This window comes from Phalaenopsis equestris, unplaced genomic scaffold (assembly GCF_001263595.1).
Source record: "Phalaenopsis equestris unplaced genomic scaffold, ASM126359v1 Scaffold000294, whole genome shotgun sequence".
Classification (NCBI taxonomy): Eukaryota; Viridiplantae; Streptophyta; class Magnoliopsida; order Asparagales; family Orchidaceae; genus Phalaenopsis; species Phalaenopsis equestris.
The window spans coordinates 157,995-176,995 of NW_018164736.1; the positions used below are offsets into that span (position 1 = coordinate 157,995).

General features: G+C 32.1%; 1 protein-coding gene across 1 annotated transcript; it reads left to right on the forward strand.

Annotated features, from left to right (window-relative positions):
• Window positions 1-1,128: 1,128 nt before the first annotated feature.
• LOC110025190 (V-type proton ATPase catalytic subunit A) lies at window positions 1,129-18,209 on the forward strand. Its single transcript, XM_020725509.1, has 20 exons — window positions 1,129-1,408; window positions 9,020-9,146; window positions 9,295-9,350; window positions 9,418-9,474; window positions 9,761-9,872; window positions 9,984-10,021; window positions 10,120-10,221; window positions 10,354-10,410; window positions 10,499-10,570; window positions 10,650-10,751; window positions 10,852-10,914; window positions 11,003-11,135; window positions 11,789-11,895; window positions 12,566-12,760; window positions 13,107-13,193; window positions 14,788-14,892; window positions 15,836-15,933; window positions 16,026-16,104; window positions 17,406-17,494; window positions 17,860-18,209. The coding sequence occupies exons 1-20, from the start codon at window positions 1,337-1,339 to the stop codon at window positions 17,972-17,974; spliced, it is 1,866 nt and encodes a 621-aa protein (XP_020581168.1). The 5' UTR covers window positions 1,129-1,336; the 3' UTR covers window positions 17,975-18,209.
• Window positions 18,210-19,001: the final 792 nt, after the last annotated feature.

The window sequence follows — 19,001 nt, forward strand, 5'->3', positions numbered from 1 at the left end:
TATACTCACACACACACATATATTTAATATATAAAAAAAAGATTGACCATAGGTTATTAGTCGAGCATCTCGACCAACCTCTTGTAAATTTCATTATATATGGCTCGACCTCTTGTAAATTTCATTATATATATATATATATATATCGCATACTCAAATCAGTTGGTCAGATATCTGCTTGTCAGTTGTAAGTCCCTTCTGATAGGGAATTTGACTCCCCCTCGGTGGAAGATGTGGTACTCGAATTATTAGGCGCATCGAGAATGACCGGGACTCGTATAATAATCTCATACCATTCCTTTATGAATGTATATATACCGCAAGCCGTGACCTATTGGTTGGCAGGGTTCATTGTAAGTCCCCTCAGGTAACGGGTTCGATCCCCATTGGCGTTGAGTTCTCAAATATTAAGCACACGACACGAGCTCTCATCATGGGGCCTAGCACATGAGAAATTGATATTTGAGTCTCTGCCAAATATCAATTTCCTTTATTTATATATTATATATATTTATTTATATATAGATAAATGGATCGATAATAATCTATAACTCATTCGAGCGCTACATATCTCTATTAGGTTTTTAACTTTTAGCGGTTTTTGCTTAAATCACCTACACAATGTCAAACATCGCACAGATAAAGAAGCGAATAGAATTATGTACTTGGGGTCCCACTGAATCTCATTTTATGTGCTTTGTTCGAGTTCCACGTTTCTGGCTCCTGCAAACCACTGATCAGTGATATTTTATCTTCAGAATAGATATTCATTTAAATAAATTTAATTTAAATATTTAGTTACATTCTAATAATTGGATCATGATATTTAGACAATTTATTATTATTATTATTAAGTTGAGCTTGAAGCTAATATTTGATATATTTATTAGTTTTAACTAACAAAGGTAGCAGTATTTTAATTTATAAAAATACTTAAAATAATTAAACATTTGTTTTAAGAAAATATTCTACATAATTAATATAATAAGTTCCAAAATAAATTTAATTTAAATTTCATCAAAATATCATAATTTATTTTTATTTAAATAATCCAACAATAAGTAATATTATAAATATAATCGTCTTATTTTTTTAATCATATAAATTAATAATTTATTGTGAACTTCGATACGTGCCTTGAAGATAAGTTGCTCATCTGTTCCCATCTTCGACGTGCAGATCTCTCCCAGGCACTGTGTCTCCCCATTAGAAACCCTAACGGTTCCAATTCGTTCCTCAGAATCTAAAGGGAAGTTCTCTTGATTGGTTTGCCGCCCCGAGCACTTTAGATTTTACCTCATCTCTGACTTGGTCTCCTGTACTTATATCACCGAAGATGGCTTACGGAGATCGCCTGACGAGCTTCGAGGATTCGGAGAAGGAGAGCGAGTATGGATATGTTCGCAAGGTATGGGTTATGAAATTTGTTTTGATCTGATTGGTTTTTGAAATATTTTTGGATTTGGGAGTAATTAAGTTGTTTTTTGGTCGAGGCGACCATTGAGATTGCTCATGTAGTTTTGAATGCAGGATGGGGTTGGTTTTTGTAATTTCTTTTTATTCGTTGAATCTGGGATGCATCTGTGGTATATGCTAAGGTATCAATATTTTTTGAAGTTTGAATGTTCACGTGAAGGTTTTTTGATACTTGTGGATCAATTTCTACCATTTAAAGTTAAGAAATCTAGAAATATTATTGTATTTGCCATTTTTTAGTAAGATGCTTTCGTACTCTCGTCTTTATTCGATTCCTTCATGTTGATGTTCTATGTACTCATAAAACAAAACATTTCTCTTAGTGATTCAGGAGGCCAAGACGCTGCTAATCTAACTTAGATTAGGTTTGGCCTAGGAAAATGCGAAAATCATGCAAATCTGCATGTATGGTCTATGCCATCAAAGGAGGTAGAATCAGGCTAGTCTAAGTTGTACGAAAGATATGTATTAATTTTCATAGTTTTTTTGGGAGCTTGGCTGGAACAAGAAGAGCCACAAAGTTAAACCACTTTTTGTTTTTTTTGCTCCCTCCCGTGGACCTTATAGTATTTAGTATATTCCAAGTAGAAAGGAGGCTGAATTCGTTTCGAGTAGAAGGAAATGGAAGAATTAGATGTGGAAGGAGAAAGAAGTGCAGCAATAATTAGAGTACAAGGAATCCAATATCCATCTAAAGGTAAATTCCATCCATCGCAGTTTTGATTATTGTTTCCTTAGTTCTATAGATTCCCTACTAGTAATCACCTTACCTTCTCAATAAGATTCTTTTGGATCAATAGAATTACTTTTGTCATAATGGAGATCTAGATTTTACCATAGTATTCAGTCAAGGGGGAGATTTGTTACATATTGACTCAATATCATGGCATGAATCATATGGTGAGATAGGTATCAGGCTTTTATGTGATAGCTTGGAATGAGTTATGGCAATTGTTAGATATTTACTCAACATCCATGCATGAACTAGCAGATGAGGTAGATATCAAGTTTCTTGTTTGAAAAAGCTTAGAAATGTGTTAGGCGACTTCACACTTATATTTGATATATTTACATTTGGTTGATTTTTATATAAGTTGATGCATGAAAGCTTAATTGCATAGAAACATTAAGAAGAACTTGGATGTTTTGCGAAGAACTTGAGAATGAACAACAAGAATGAGAAGTTGCACAAAAAAGTTGAGAAGCAAATCTCAAGAAGTTAATTTTGGGAAGTTTTAATAAATATCATCTTGAACAATAGATGACAGGTTTTGAGGATTTATTAAAGTGTTGTAGTTTTTGGGTATTTATTTAATCCATGGTTCAAAATTGCTCAATATGAGGCGTGTATTGTGGCTTTCCTTAATGCTTTTCTTGAAAAACTAGCAACGTGGCTTGTCTCATTGGATACTACACAAAGCTTACCCTCACATAGTGCGACTCTCACCTTATGGTGTGGGGCGAATTCCGGTGAAGCATGCACAATTGCATCTAGTTATTTTTGTAAATAAATATAAGGGAAAATAACCCTAATAAAGCATTCCTTACTCAACTAAGGCAATTGAGGATGCAATTGAAGTCTTGACTATCAAATAACTATTTTTCTTAAAATCTGATTGATATTTTTATTAATTATTATTGATTAGATAAGAGAAGATGATTGAGAGTGAAAATGAGGAGAATGAGAGAATATAAACACAACTAAGCACGGGGCCAGGGAGAAAATGAAACATTTTGCGGATGTTTTTATTGATGACATATCAAATGATGATGATTTTTGAATTTTTGAATTTAAACTTAGTATTTTATTTATGTTCTTATTTTAATGGAGGAGGAAAATGGGAGTGAGAGAGATTAATGGGCTGTGTGGTAACTGATTTAAGTAAAATCTTATTAGACTAGAAAAAATGACAATTTAAATTCAGGGATTATTAAATCTATTTACTTCTCAATTTCTTTTTAATTTAGTACAAGTTTTACTGCAACTACTAAAGTCGTTATTATATAGCTTCTAATTGTATGAAAAATATTTTCAAATATAATGTCATCATATCTTACTTTGATGTTTGTAGAACTCTTCTTATTTTATCATTTGATATTTGGATGTTACCATTGTTATCTTTTATTTTGTGCAATTTGCTCCTTTTATTTTGTTAGGACTTTAATATGCTATATTTTAATATATTAATAAGTTAGGATTTTAATACGTTACTTCACATTTAATACTTTTTATTAGTACAATACTATACGTAATTTATTTATTTTGAAGCTTATGTCTAAAACATCTCGAGGCTTAGCTTTTGTCTTACCCAAAAATATCTCAATACTAACTGAATAAGAAATTGTACGCAAGTGTATTTGCCACACAAGTAATATATGATGTTTACAGTATCTTTCCCATGAATATCACAAATAAAAATTTGACTAGTTAATTACTAATTTATATTAACCTATGATTTTATCCAACATTTGCAAAAGGCATGTAAATAAAATCTGAAGTTATAAGTAAATAAAATTTGACAATGTGAGCGAAGACCCTAGATTTCTGTCTCACCTGTACTGACCTGTACTGATTTCCTACAATTTCATATGTTAAAAGCTGTCAGTTAAGACCAATGCCGTTTTCTAATTTCTGTCTATATTTAGAAACATGATCAACCTTTTAATTCAATATACATATATATGAACCAAAAAATTTGATTTCATTAAAAGCTTTTCTTTATATAATGCAAATTCATCAGTATATGTCTATCATACTGAAGAAATGTTCAATTAAATTTCATTTGTTTCTTTATTACTTTTTCATTTTCTATAAATTACACTTATTTTGAAATAAGCATATGACCAATAAGCAAATTCAATGAAGTTTAAAGTAAATTGAACCATTTACTAACATGCATCACACAAATAACTTGGGGTTTAATAGGGAGTTGTTCAAGTAAATCACAAACCCAAGGCTGAACGCAATTAGTTTATGACTTTATGAAGACAAACACAAGTATAGAGATTCATTGATTTAGAAATTACAAGAATAATAGAAGTTTAAATGAGAGACCTAGGTTTTGACTGCAGATCTCTTCTTTGAACTTTCTGCTACTCTTACTCTTATGTTCTCCTCCTCTCTAAGTCACCCTATTTACATGAGTATTCACTTTCTCACTCACACTCACTCTTTTTCACATACACTATCTAACACACACTTAATGTTCACTCAATACTTTTCTCTACCAGCAAATGATCCCATTCTAATAATTCCTTCAATTGCATTGGTGGATCTTATAATGGGCTTGGAAACTATCTCGAAACTGAATTTGTGAGGTTGCATTCTCTTTTTTTGACAACTCCGTGGCACTAAACTTGTTGTTTTCTCGCTTCTTTCCTTGAGACGTCGCGTCGTGACACTATGGTCCATCATCATAGGGCTTAGATCTTTATCATTTTGGTTGCTTTCTGCTACTTATGGTGCCAAGACACTCCTAAATGTGGCGCCAGAGCTCCATTCTTTTTATCTTGAATGTTTTTCCTTCAATCTTCTATCATTGCAGCACTAGTGTTCAGTGCATAGCATCATTCTCTCGGGTTCCTGAGCTTTTTCTTCACGTTCCAAGCGCTGTAGTGCCCCTAGCTAGCGCTGTGGCGTTGCATTCTCTATTTTTCAGCCTTTTTTTTAATGGTACCACGATGCTACAAGATAGCGCAAGGTGCCTTGACTTTTTTGAAATTTTTTCTCAATCTTTTCTTCATTGAGTTATAACAAGTATAAATTAGTGATAATGCTCCATTAAGTTTTATAATTTTTACTTACAATTTACATTAGTTTCTTAATTATTTTTTTTTCACTAAACTCACCGAACAAATACTTTATTGCTTAATTTTAAAGTTGATTTTTTTTTTTCTCTCTCTTTTATTTGTCTCTTTGTTGTCTTGAGAGACTTTGGGCTTCTCTTTTCTTTGTTAACTGAGGCTGCACTCAGATTTTGGAAAAGGCTATTGAATGCTCTTTTTTCCCCTGATTATTTCTTCTTTGTTGGTGGATGGAACCATCTCTTATCTTCAGTGGATATTAATTTTCTTATGTTAAACCATATGAATATCTTGTGTTCTCATTTTGTGGTGTTTGATCCCGTTTGCACTTTTTTGTTCATTATGCTTGTTCTTGGGGTTTGGTGCATTCATTGCATAAATTTAGGCACACTCTTTCTCTACAGCTTCTCTTTCCTTCTTTAACGCTGTAAGCCAGACTCATATCTAACGGAAACAAACTTTTTTTTTCCTCAAATACAATATTTTTTATCATGACTTAAAAGAAATCAACAACTTATAAAAAAATTTAGTTTTTTGTGAAGGCTCAATAACAGACTTTCATTTAATGAAATTATTGCTTGTTGCCTGCCATCTAAAGTTTGGCGTATATTATTTCACATTTGACCATTTTTTCACTTTTCCTATCCTATCATTGGTTTCACTTTTCTTCTTTGTGTCCAATAATATGGTGGAATTGAGTTTTTAATAAGTTTTTAAACTACTACCATAACAAGGTTGATACATCATAATTTTTAGCTTGCAAATACAACACACTAAAGCATGCAAGAACTTTGGTCTAGTCAATGCATTCCTATCAAGATAGTTGTAAACCACAAATTATGTTTCTAGAAGCTTGAGACATTTGTCAATTACCTTAGCTTTGATTTTTTCATCAAAGTAAGGCTGCTCCAACTGCCTCTATCTTAAAGGAGAGACCTTCTCTCCTCCCTTAATTATTTTCAACTTATTTTTTTGTTGATGGATTTTTATTTGAAGATTATTGTCTTCTATGAGGTGTCCCTTTGTTTGTTTGGATAGGTGGTGACGAGAGCTTCAAAGGCAACTATCAGTTTGGCCATTTGATTAGCATCTTCTTAGTCATTTTATTACTTTATTTGAAAAGAACCCTTTTAAGAATAATTTTTCCTCATAGTCAATTCCTTGAACTCCATAGAATCAAGAAGAGTATCATATTTAAGCCTTAATATAATAATTAAAAGCTTTCTTTTCAGCTGTATTTACTGCATGATACCAAAATTTGACCACGAATTGGGAGTAGAAGACTTTGCAATTGTCAGTAAATATTTAGGACTACAAGTTTAGGATTTTTACAGATAAAATTGAAGGATAATTGATTTTTTTCCTATGCTTAAAATAAAGGGTGAATGAATTTATTATTAAAAAAAACAATGTGGAGGCTAATCACTTGTCTCCCTACCCTTAACTTATTGTAATTGGTGGCTGCTCATTGTTGTTTTGAAAACCAAGAGAGGAAGCTAAAAATCTTTGCTTGTGTGGGAAACTAGAAAATAGATTGAGTGAATGGGACTAATGAGTGGTGGGAGATAATTGATAAAAGGATTGAAGAGGCATCACTAATTTTTTTCTATTTGAACTTGAAATTGACATACTAAGACCTCGTATTTATAGAATAATGTTTGGAGGGTTTTCCCCAATTCCACTAAAATGCACCAATTTAAAAATCCTTTCCTAAATTTCCCTTTTTTATTCAAATTAGGGTTATTCATTGCTTAAAAATTGCAAACTCTTTGATTTTCTCCTCAAAATGTTGTCTAAATGTAAGATTTATGATGTTAATTTAGTTTTTTTTTTAAATTTCCTTTCTTTTTATTGGCTGCTCATTTGAAGTTCAATTGCAATTTTGCAATTTTTGTTTTGCCTCTATTCATATTTGCAATTTTATCTTTCTAAGGTTTAATTTGCAAATGTTATTGAAAGTTTCCTAAATCATTGCACATGTGGCGCAACTACAAAGCAAGTTGTCTTACTCCACGATAAAAGTTAGGATTCCCTCAAAGAAGAAATATAAGCCATTCAATAATATTCTTACTAATACTTGTTGGTAGGTTCTAAAAATATAAAGGATTAAAAAGTTAAAATAATTCTCAACCATGAAAAGAGCCATCATTTTCAATATTGATTTGCAAAAGCAGATGATCTAAATGGGGTAGCCATGATCCATATGGTTCTTCCAATACTGAGCATGACTAAATCACCTAGCAAATCTAGGATGGACCAAGGGGTGCACCAACTAAAATTTGGTTTAGTCGATGAAGTCTTGTAGATTATGCAAATTCACATGGGTAGATCATGCCTTTAGGGGCGGGGAGTCAATATAGGCAGTCATAGTCTACTTAGATGTGACCGATATTTACATAAATTTACTTGACAGCATGTTATTCTCTCTTTCTCACACCTGTCACACTTGCTAATTGCAAATGGTCGGCCTTAGCTTTCATAATGTTTTCTCAATTTTTTATCTTTAATTTCTCTCCACTTTATCTCTCTACCCAAAAGATCTAAGGTAGTTTGAATTAATTCTAAGTTGAAGTGGTAGAAAAGAACTAGAAAAAGGAATTAAGAAGGGAAATAATATCATGAAGTGGAGGAAGCCATGATCCAAATAAAGGTAAATTATGGACATCATCAATCTAATTTTAGTTTTCATAAATCTCATTCTCTCTCTCTCTCTCCATATCTTGGTTGAACCTTCCATAATGCTTAACAATTGGTGGAAATTTGAAATGTCCCTTTCTAATATATGTGGAAACATTGATGATCATCGTTTATCTATTTATTCCAAATTATCAGTAAAGTCTCTAGTACTAGCTATCTATCTCTCCATCACCATCCAAAGTACAGAAAAAGAATCTTTTTTACCCGTCTCAATTTGGAACCAATGAAGTTATCTGAGATTGTTATGGTTATCACTGTGATCAGGGATGGAACCTTCTGAAAGATTTTTTTGTCATTGATGCAGCTTTAATGGCACAGTATTATTGGAATTATAAAAAAGTTCTTCATTTGATATTCTCTTCCCCATGCTTTAGTTATTCCTTATTTATATATGAGGAGAAGTTTCTTCTGTTTCTCATCTTTATTATAATCTTCCAGCATTTTTTTTAGTCCAGATGAAAAACAAAACTATATTTATTGTCTTTTGTCTTGTGATTTTCCCACACGTGCAGCATCTTTAGTTTGATTTTATCCCTGAGCTAACAAAATTTCCTGAACTTTCATTAACCATAAAAGGAAACAAAGTGACGATTTGTATGATCTTATATTGTACTTGTTGTTAAATTATCTGGCGGTGCAGGATTATAGATGATAAAGATGTTTTGCAATTCCGAATGTGTATGTTTATTTTTATTCGGTTTTAAGGACCAGCCTTACATTTTCCAATCTGCACAGTTAGTTGTAATATTAGAAGTTAAACTAGAATTACTAGAAACCTCCAAGAGTTCTACGCTCAATCAAATCAGTGTCGACTTTCTTTTAGTTGATTCTACCTCTGATTGACATTAACTGCTTTGTTTAATAATATGTAATCCATTATTTTTCTATTGTATTCGGTATTAACACTCATAAAATTGGCTTATGCCATGTGCCTGAATGTTGTTCAGCCAATGTTTAGTGTTTACTTTCATAAATGGTTATTTCTTAAGCAGTTCTTCTAATTTTTTTTCGACTTTGAACCTTTTTGAGTATGACCGTGTAGGTATCAGGTCCGGTTGTGGTTGCAGATGGAATGGGAGGAGCAGCAATGTATGAGCTGGTTCGAGTTGGTCATGACAACCTTATTGGAGAAATCATCAGGTTGGAGGGAGATTCTGCTACCATTCAAGGTATACAGTTGATACAAACTATCTTGTGCCCTATATTTGCGCTTTTTTTGTGCTATAGTTTCATTTGTTTTTGTCTCATTCTTTTATTATGTTGGGCTGCGAAGAAAATGAACTAATTCATGATCCTTGCCATTCAACTTGTTGACAGTTTATGAAGAAACAGCTGGATTAACGGTGAATGACCCTGTTCTGCGAACTCGAAAGGTAGGTGATCGTAAGTATTTTTATTTTACTTTTGAGTTATTCTTGATCGTTTCATTTAAATTTGCAGCCTCTTTCGGTTGAGCTGGGGCCTGGGATATTAGGGAACATTTTTGATGGAATTCAGGTTAGCCTATCTATCCATTTCTTTTGCACTTTCAACATGTGTAGCGTGATTAATTGTTTATTTAATTACATCAGCGTGCTTAGGATTTTCTCTTCTCTGTTGTGTTTACATAATTTATCACTTTTATGATATAGAAATGTTTCTTCTGGCCTTAATTTTGTATTAGGTACAGGGTTTATAAATCTCTCTCTCTCTCTCTCTCTCTCTCTCTCTCTCTCTCTCTCTCTCTCTCTCTCGCAGTTGGTATTAAGATTCCATATGGAATGATTCTATTATTTTCTTGCAGAGACCTTTAAAAACTATTGCGATTAAATCTGGTGACGTTTATATCCCCCGTGGGGTTGCAGTTCCTGCTCTTGACAAAGATTTCTTGTGGGACTTTGAGCCAAAGAAGTTTTGTAATTTTCTAAATTGACTGAAACACACAAGTGCCTTTTATTGCTTTTGTACGTGTATCTGTAAGTTAATAATGATTGAATTTTCCTTTCGTTTTTTTTTTCCTGTTCCAGCTGTTGGAGATCATCTCACTGGTGGAGATTTATATGCTGTAAGTTATATTGCTGATATGCTATGATTGCGTTATTTTAATTTGGCTATTTTTTACCTTGTTTTATCTAATATTTTACTATTTTCTTTATGATGTAGACTGTTTTTGAGAATACCTTGATGCAACACCACGTTGCACTTCCTCCTGGTGCCATGGGAAAAATTTCATACATCGCTCCATCTGGTCAATACAGCTTAAAGGTTCATAGTGGCTGCCAATTTCATCCCAATACCGCCACCCACTATCAGTTTTTTCTTTGCCGAGGCATTTTGTAATTCTACCTATTGCAACGCTTCCCAACATTTCACATTTTTTGTGTTGCATATTTTCAGGATACCGTGCTTGAAATTGAGTTTCAAGGTGTGAAAAAGGAGTATACTATGCTTCAGGTATGTTATAATCAACCCCTGCAAAAATTTTCATTAGGAAAATATGCAGCAAATTGAGAAACTTATTTGAATTGAATTCCCCATATAGACCTGGCCAGTGCGTTCACCAAGGCCTGTTGCTTCAAAGCTTGCTGCGGATACACCTCTGTTGACTGGGCAAGTAAGTTTGATTGCTGTACATAACAAGCATGAATCTTCATTGTCCAGACTTGTAATAATGAACATTTGAGATATTTCAGCGTGTTCTTGATGCCCTTTTCCCCTCTGTACTTGGAGGAACTTGTGCTATTCCTGGAGCTTTTGGTTGTGGTAAAACTGTTATTAGTCAAGCACTCTCTAAGGTATTTACATCACAATTTTGTTTTCATTCTTTTGATTTTTTGTTGTAGGAAACTATTTTATTTTTGTATTTATGCGGTCAGTTTCTTCTACAATATGCAGTACTCTAATTCTGACATAGTGGTCTATGTGGGCTGTGGAGAAAGAGGGAATGAGATGGCAGAGGTTTCACTTTCTGCTATTTACTATTTTCAATTTAATCATATTTAGTGTATTTAAGCACCGTCTATTCTTAAAATATTTGTATTACCAGGTGCTCATGGATTTTCCTCAATTAACCATGACTCTTCCTGATGGTCGTGAAGAATCTGTTATGAAACGAACTACACTTGTGGCCAATACTTCCAACATGCCTGTGGCTGCTCGCGAAGCCTCAATTTATACAGGTACGCATTTTTATCTGGCTCCTGGATTTACTTAGCTGACTTTAAGAGTGCTTCTATGAATTTTTTTTTTATATGTTAATCATTTTTTCTTAACAGAACTAGTTTTATTATTTTGATTATTTTGACTTTAAGGAAACTTAGGGCACATTTAGCATTGTGAAATGACCCTTGTTGTTTGTTCTTTCATGTACACCTGAAAGAGATTTGGAAGACTAATGATCCATGAATCTGCAATTCTACACTGAATGAAGCTCCTACAGGAGTTACTTATGATCTGAATTAATGCTGCAACTATCTTAGTAATGAATTCTAAGTTCTTAGGAGTTACCAAGTTTCCATTTGTGGTGTGGCTGTTGCTTTTAATGTATTAGATAATTTCGAAATTTGGGCTCGTTTTAACTTTCTTTCTCTTTTCTTTTGTCAACTATTTATTTGAAAGTGCAAAGTTGTACTGATGCCAGTTTTTTATTAATACTATAAGAATTAATTATCTAGAGAAGCTTTTGATTTGATGTTGAATCAAAAGTAATTGCAAGCTATCATTCTTATATGTTGTTTGGAAAAACATTTATACTTCCAGTCATCTTTTGCCGCTGTGATGCTACACTTTCTATTATTATTATTATTATTTTTTTTTTTTTTTGTATTTTTAGGCATCACAATAGCTGAATATTTTAGAGATATGGGCTACAATGTTAGCATGATGGCTGATTCAACTTCTCGTTGGGCTGAAGCGTTGCGTGAAATATCAGGACGATTGGTACTCTTTTTTTAATATCTGAATCAAAATATGATTTATTATTGTCTCTGTAGGTGTTTTTTTTTTCCCTTAAAGGTTAATACTTGAAGATGCTTGAATTTCTTTTTTTTTCTTATGTTACATTGGTGATAGTCACTTGTTTTGTATGTATGCTGGTATATATAAATTATCAAATTATCAATTTGTATGCTTCATGCTATTAATCTGTTTGATGGAGGCAGAAAACTTGCAACTCTTATGTCCTGGTTGTATTGACTGAATTATAGGCAAGTGAAAGTACCTCAAGACAGAATTCTGTCCTCTTTTTTTTTTTTTTCACCTAGTTTTTAACTCATATGGTCTTGAGATTATATCCTCTAATTTTTCCATGGTTGCAAATATAATTTCGGTCAATGGCTTTTGAATAATGTTAGAGATGAGTTACTTTGTCAAATTAAACATTATCGCTTTGTATTGATTCATCCTTGATTTATTAGGAATATTCTAAAGGAATCCGTGTCTTTATTTGGTGAATTTTCCATTTTTTATTGTTTTGCAATATTAAATGTTTCTTCTTTTCACTGTTTTCTTTGTTTTTTTTTTGGTTGCGGGTTTTTATTGATTTGATTAGAGATATCTATATACTTCATTAATTTTTTTGCAATTTATGTTGGACAATACGGGTACTCAGGCTGAAATGCCAGCAGATAGTGGATATCCTGCATATCTAGCGGCACGATTGGCATCCTTCTATGAACGTGCTGGTAAAGTGAAATGTCTTGGTGGTCCTGACCGCACTGGCAGTGTTACGATTGTTGGTGCTGTGTCTCCTCCAGGTGGTGATTTTTCAGATCCCGTAACATCTGCAACCCTTGGTATTGTTCAGGTAATTATAACCATGAACATCAGTTCATTTTAGGGAGATTTATATACATACCGCTCAATTCCCATGTATTTACATATCCACACCTCAACTTCAACTTTTACATACATGCCATCTTCTATATGCATGAAAAGGTGTATTTCACTTCTTAAAAGTGAAAAGGGTGGTTATCTAGTTAATATTTTTCTGTGTAATGTGGATTATTTGGGTGGTATAAATGTATGAAGTAAAGTTTAGGTGCTGCATATGTAAATCTATAAGAATTGGGTGGTATCTATGTAAATGCCTCTTCATTTTTACTAGTTAATATTTTTCTTACAGTGAATCGAATAGCATTTTGTATATCCAGGTCTTTTGGGGATTGGATAAGAAGCTAGCTCAGAGGAAGCATTTTCCATCAGTGAATTGGCTGATATCATATTCCAAGTATACAAAGGTTGTTTCCATTATGTCTTTTTGATGTATTATCCTAAAAAGAACACATTCTGATTAAACTTTTTAGAATTTTCTCTTAAAGGTATACTAACTTGCAAAAACTATAGCTACTTCTCTTGAAAAGCAATTATGAGTGACATGCATTTTCTTTCTCTGGTACTGAATTATGTGTTCTTAGGGTTGGCATCATACCATACTATATAGAGGATGTATATTTTTCTTCCATGCACCGAGCCTGTAGTTCTCTTGCATATAACTGCCATCCATGCAAGTGCATGTAATGCGTTGCTTTGTAGGCTTTTCCGTTATTTATTTTCCAGTCACCTTTGTTTTTTACATAGTAATTAACGTGTGTAAATTATGCAGTGAAATAGATATATCCTCTTGTGTTTTCTTTCTCGAGCTACTTTCAAATTTTATCATCTTATTTCCAGAGCCTACCATGCTTCATCAATTGGGTTAAATGATCCTAAAATGTTAAAAGACATTTCTTCTTATTCCATTGTTTAAAATTTAGCTTTGAGGAGTGCCTCAGCTCATGTTTGAGAGGGAAAAATAAAAAATAAAAAATCAAGCAGACGCCCCAGCCTATGTGAATTTGTGAGAGGCACATGCCTCAAAAACTAGCTTTTAGATATTTAAAATAATTTGATTTATAAATTTATTATATACAATAAATCTTATTTTGTTATTTTTATGCATTTAAATCTAAAACAAGTAAATTGAGAATGAGAATCGCACAATCCTACATAACTCCCAACCACATGTTCAACTTCCACCTGACACTGTTTGAACTCCCAGATGCATGTCATTGTAACCTCTTTGTCGCCACCATTGCTGCGGCCTTGTCACAACTGAGGATATAGAGGAGACAAAAAAATTCATTATAATGATAATTTTAATAAGTGTCATTATATGAGAGTGGAGGGAACTTTTGAATTCATAAATTATAATTTTAATGACTTGACTGTTTATTTATGTTGAATCGGGAGTGAGATTTATTGTTATGATTTTATTTTGATATCTTACTTTAATATTGGTAAATTACGTATTATTTTATATATATTTTTATTAATTTAATGGCTTAATTTTGATGCACATTTCTCAAAATATCTTGAGCCTTACGCCTCACCTTTTGAATAAAATAAATGCTTTAATACCTTTTTGTGTTTGTTTTGGACCTTGTATTGTACATCATTTTCTTTGTAAATAGCCTTGCCTTTTGTACATCTGACTGATCTGAGTTGAAATAAAGTGTGTAGGAGGATATGTGTAAACTGGCTTACGCCTAAGGGCAATTATAATGCAATATGATAGAATGAAGTATCTGATTTCTAAATATTTTATCTAAATATTTAAGAATCAAACTTCATGTTAGCTTTCATAGTTTACCGTTTCTAGTGCATCTCTTGCAGTTTATTATTTCTTATTTTTTCTAAAGGCTTATATGTTTATAGTCGCATGCTTCTGATATGGAGTAACGTATACCACCAATAAAAGCACTCCTGCATTTAAGTTTATTATTCTTAATTCCTGTTTATTTTCAACTGATACAGCATAATTAGTTATCTGAAATAATGCCTTGTAATAACCAGGCATTAGAATCTTTCTATGAGAAATTCGACCCCGATTTTATTGACATTAGAACAAAAGCTCGAGAGGTTTTGCAGAGAGAAGATGACTTGAATGAAATTGTCCAGGTATATACTTTTTTCGAGCAGGGAAGTTAATATCACAAATTTCTTTTGTAGCCTTGTTTGTTCTTCTTATTTTTTTATTTTTAGTGGTTGACATATGCCATTATTTTTGTAAATGTCTTAAACATCTCTGCACTTCCTACTTCGCACTTATGCAAACATTTAAAAATTAATTTTATGTAAAAAATTTGGGAGAATTGTGTTGTAAATAACATTTTTATCTAACTTTTTTTAGTATCTATGTAGCGCTCTTTCAGTTATTTTTTGAAGGTCATTGTTGTTTGGCCAAGGCATTCATTTGATCATGATATTTGGTCAGAAGAGAGCATTTCTTTTATTTATTTTGTATTTTTATGATTGGTTCTATAGACATTCATTTGATCATGATGTTTGATTAGAAGAGAGCACTTCTCTTGATTATTTTGTATTTTTATGAGTGGTAGGATAGGGGCTTGTATAAACTGCTATATGAATATTTCACAATAAAAAGCATAGTTTCAAATTCTCAACCAGGGTTTTTCTACTGCGTCAATGAAAAAGTTTATAACTGGGAGTTGGGTTCAGTTGTTTGGGTTTGGGAACAATTTGAGCATTTTTTTCCTTTTTTGCAAGGCATTTACATACATACCACTTAATTCCTACACTACTTTTTTACCTTTATGCCACTAAAATCTTTCATATCACATAAAAATACCACCATTTTGAAGCTCTTTTGCTTTCGGGGCATTTTACATACATACCACTTAATTCCTACACTTTACTTTTTTACCTTTATGCCACCAAAATCTTTAGTATCACATAAAAATACCACCATTTTTACTTAAAAAAAGTGAAATAGAGCTTTTCATGCATAGGTAAGGTGGTATGTAAAAAAAAAGTTTTAGGTGTTAGATTTGAACTTTAGCTGTTTGATTTGTATGTAAATCTTCCTTCTTCTCTGATGCAGCTTGTGGGAAAAGATGCTTTGGCTGAAACCGATAAAATTATTCTGGAAACCGCCAAGCTTTTGAGGGAGGATTATCTTGCACAGAACGCTTTTACTCCGTAAGATAAACTGCCTTGTTTATTTTTTTTGTTTTTTTTTGTTTTTTTTGGGGCTCTTTCTCGGGTTTGGTCATTTTGCACTTGCCATGTAGGTATGATAAGTTCTGCCCATTCTACAAGTCAGTATGGATGATGAGAAATATCATCCATTTTCATACTCTAGCAAACCAGGTTAGTCTTTTCGTTCCACCTCTCTCTCACTCTTTAATTTTTAACTCACTACCATAACTGTGACAAAGTTTGATTTCTCTGTTTAGTTAGATTTTAAGTTTTTTTTTTGGTCTTTTTCACTTCATTTAGATGGTCAGGGTTGTGCATTATTTGGATAAAAACGTAAAATAAAATCGAATTTGCTTCATTATTAAGCTGGCATTTTCATTTAGATGGTTAGTGTGCGTTATTTGGCTAAAAGAGAAAAATCAAATCAAATTAGTTTGATTGTTAAGCTGGCTTCTTTTATGTTCCTTTACAGATTTTTCGTGTGCATGCATTAACGTGATTTCTCACAAATTAGTTTTGATTAGTTATTTATGAAATTACTAGGAAATTTTTTCATGGATCCGTAGTATATTTCCCTTCTCACATGGAAAGTCTTGACCATTTTAATTGATCAATAGTTACATAAAAAATGTATCACTTTTATAATGCACCAATTCAATAATAGAATTTTTTTTTTGTTAGGAAAGCTAAAAATTGATTTTTTATGCATCCATCAAATAATAAAATTTGGTAAATTCATATTTCTTAAGATATGAATTTTAACTTAAAGCAAACAAATGGGCTCCATGGATAGCTTTTCCCTTACTATAATCTAATAACATATTGATTCAATTATCCCATTGCTCTGCTTATAGAGAAGCAATCACCATTAGGGAGGCCAGACAAAGTACTTCGAAGTCAGGGTTGCTAAACATAAAAGAGGAAGATTTTTATGCATACCACTCAATTTCAATCTATTTACATATTTAACACCTAAACTTCAATTTTTACATATACGTCACCTTATGCATCAAAAGTTGTATTCAGTTTTTAAAATTTATAGCAGTGGTGTTTTTGACGTTATATGAAAGATTTGGTGTTTAAGTGTAAATATCAAAGTTTAGGTATTTGATATGTAAATGCTTAAGAATTGTGTGGTATGCATGTAAATCCCCAACACAAAAATATGTATGTGCGAAGGACCTGGGAGGAGAATGACCAAATTTCTCTCACTGTTTTTTTGCATCTATTTGTTTAACATATAATTCTGAAACTGGAGGTTACAATGTTGATTGTTTTTGTACCTGTACAAAATTGGAGTTGCATGATATCAATTTTTATCAATTTTCATGATTATTAATCATTCGGAAAAAAATTGTGAAAATTATGATGATGATTGAATGACATAAATTATACAAGTTCATTTTAAAGGTTTTATTTTTTTCACAAATAAAAAAATAATTCAATTTATATGCGATATTATCAACCCGCAGGCTGTTGAACGGGCTGCTGGATCGGATGGCCAGAAGATAACATATAGCGTCATCAAACATCATCTTGGCGACCTTTTCTATAGGCTGGTGTAAGTTTTATTCAAACCCCCTAAAATTTCCATAAATTACAATTTGTAAATTTTATTTTTATCTTATTTAAGTTATTTTCTTTTATGTAATTGATTCTGTGAGATTTTTGTTAACTACCTCAGTTTTATTTGTGGCTTTCCAGCAAGAAGTTCTGATATCTGAGTGTGTAAATAGGAATATTAGGAGCTTTTACATACATAGCACTCAATTCTTATGTATTTACATATCTAACACCTAAACATCATATTTACAGGCATACCACCCTAAACTTTGATATCACTCCAAAAGTACCACCATCGTTATATTTTTAAAATCAGTGCAATATATAAAGAGTTAATACCTTTTGGTATGTCGTTGAATGCAGATCTCAGAAATTTGAGGATCCAGCGGAGGGTGAGGAGGCGCTCTCTGCAAAATTCAAGAAACTGTATGAAGATCTCACCATTGGATTCCGCAACCTGGAGGATGAGAGGAGGTAGAAAGAAGAAGGGGGTTCCTTGTTACTTTGGAGGGCAGGCTAGATATTTCCACGCCCCTTTTTTTTTTTAATTTTATTTATTAATGTATGGCCTATTTATGTTCTATTTATTCGGTACATTTGGATGATAATTAGAATAATGTAATGTAATATTTTGGGGCTTTGGTGTCTTCTCCCCTCTCTCGACTTAAGATTTTGAATATATAAATACTACCTGCCCTCTTTTTATTGTCTGTTGATATAGTGTACGAGGAATTATTCATGTCATTTTTTTTTTTCTAAATGAATGAGAGTGAGGTTATGTTTGATTTAGTTACTTTAATTTCATGTTTTTCTTTTTTTGGTTTCATTTTAGAAGGAAGAAGATAGTGTTAAGATGTTAGCCACGTTGTTTTGTTTTATTTTTCTGTATTAGATGTAAAAGCTTTTATTTATTAGCATTTTATTATTTGAAACGATCATGAATATTCTTATTTTTTTAAAAGTAATCTATCTGAGAGATTAATTTTAGAATATCATTGAAGATGAATGCAAATAAGATAGACGAAACTATTAAAAAAAAATGAACCATATTAATGTCTTTTTTTTTTTCTGTGTTGAACATTATATACTCCATATAGAACGAATGAATCGAGGAATGATATTTAAAATCTAAAGCTTCACCAAAAGACTGATTTGAAATGCAATATAAGCTATTTTGTTCTTTTTTTGTAAAATAAAATTTAAATAAAATGAGAAAATATTTTAACTAGTATCACTAGAGAAACAAATATACATATAAAGATATGTATGCTTAACTTTTCAACACGTAAAAATGGGTACTTAAGACTTGGGTAGAAAATTGCGAACAGAAAAGAGCATCAGATATATATTAGTTGGTGAAGACGTAACAAAGAGGCTCTAAATCCTTCTCAAATCCACCAGCTTTCTTAAAGAAATGATGATGAAAACATAATACAATATTGAAGAATATATAAATATTATGGTTATGCATGAAAAATTAAGTAGATGCTATAAATAACAATTCA

Bases quoted from the DNA above. Each gene is read 5' to 3' on its own strand.
- LOC110025190 (XM_020725509.1), top strand. From the start codon at position 1,337: ATGGCTTACGGAGATCGCCTGACGAGCTTCGAGGATTCGGAGAAGGAG. The intron at 10,411-10,498 runs GTATGTTATAAT...TTCCCCATATAG, and splicing joins AGGAGTATACTATGCTTCAG to ACCTGGCCAGTGCGTTCACC. The intron at 10,752-10,851 runs GTATTTACATCA...TACAATATGCAG, and splicing joins TTAGTCAAGCACTCTCTAAG to TACTCTAATTCTGACATAGT.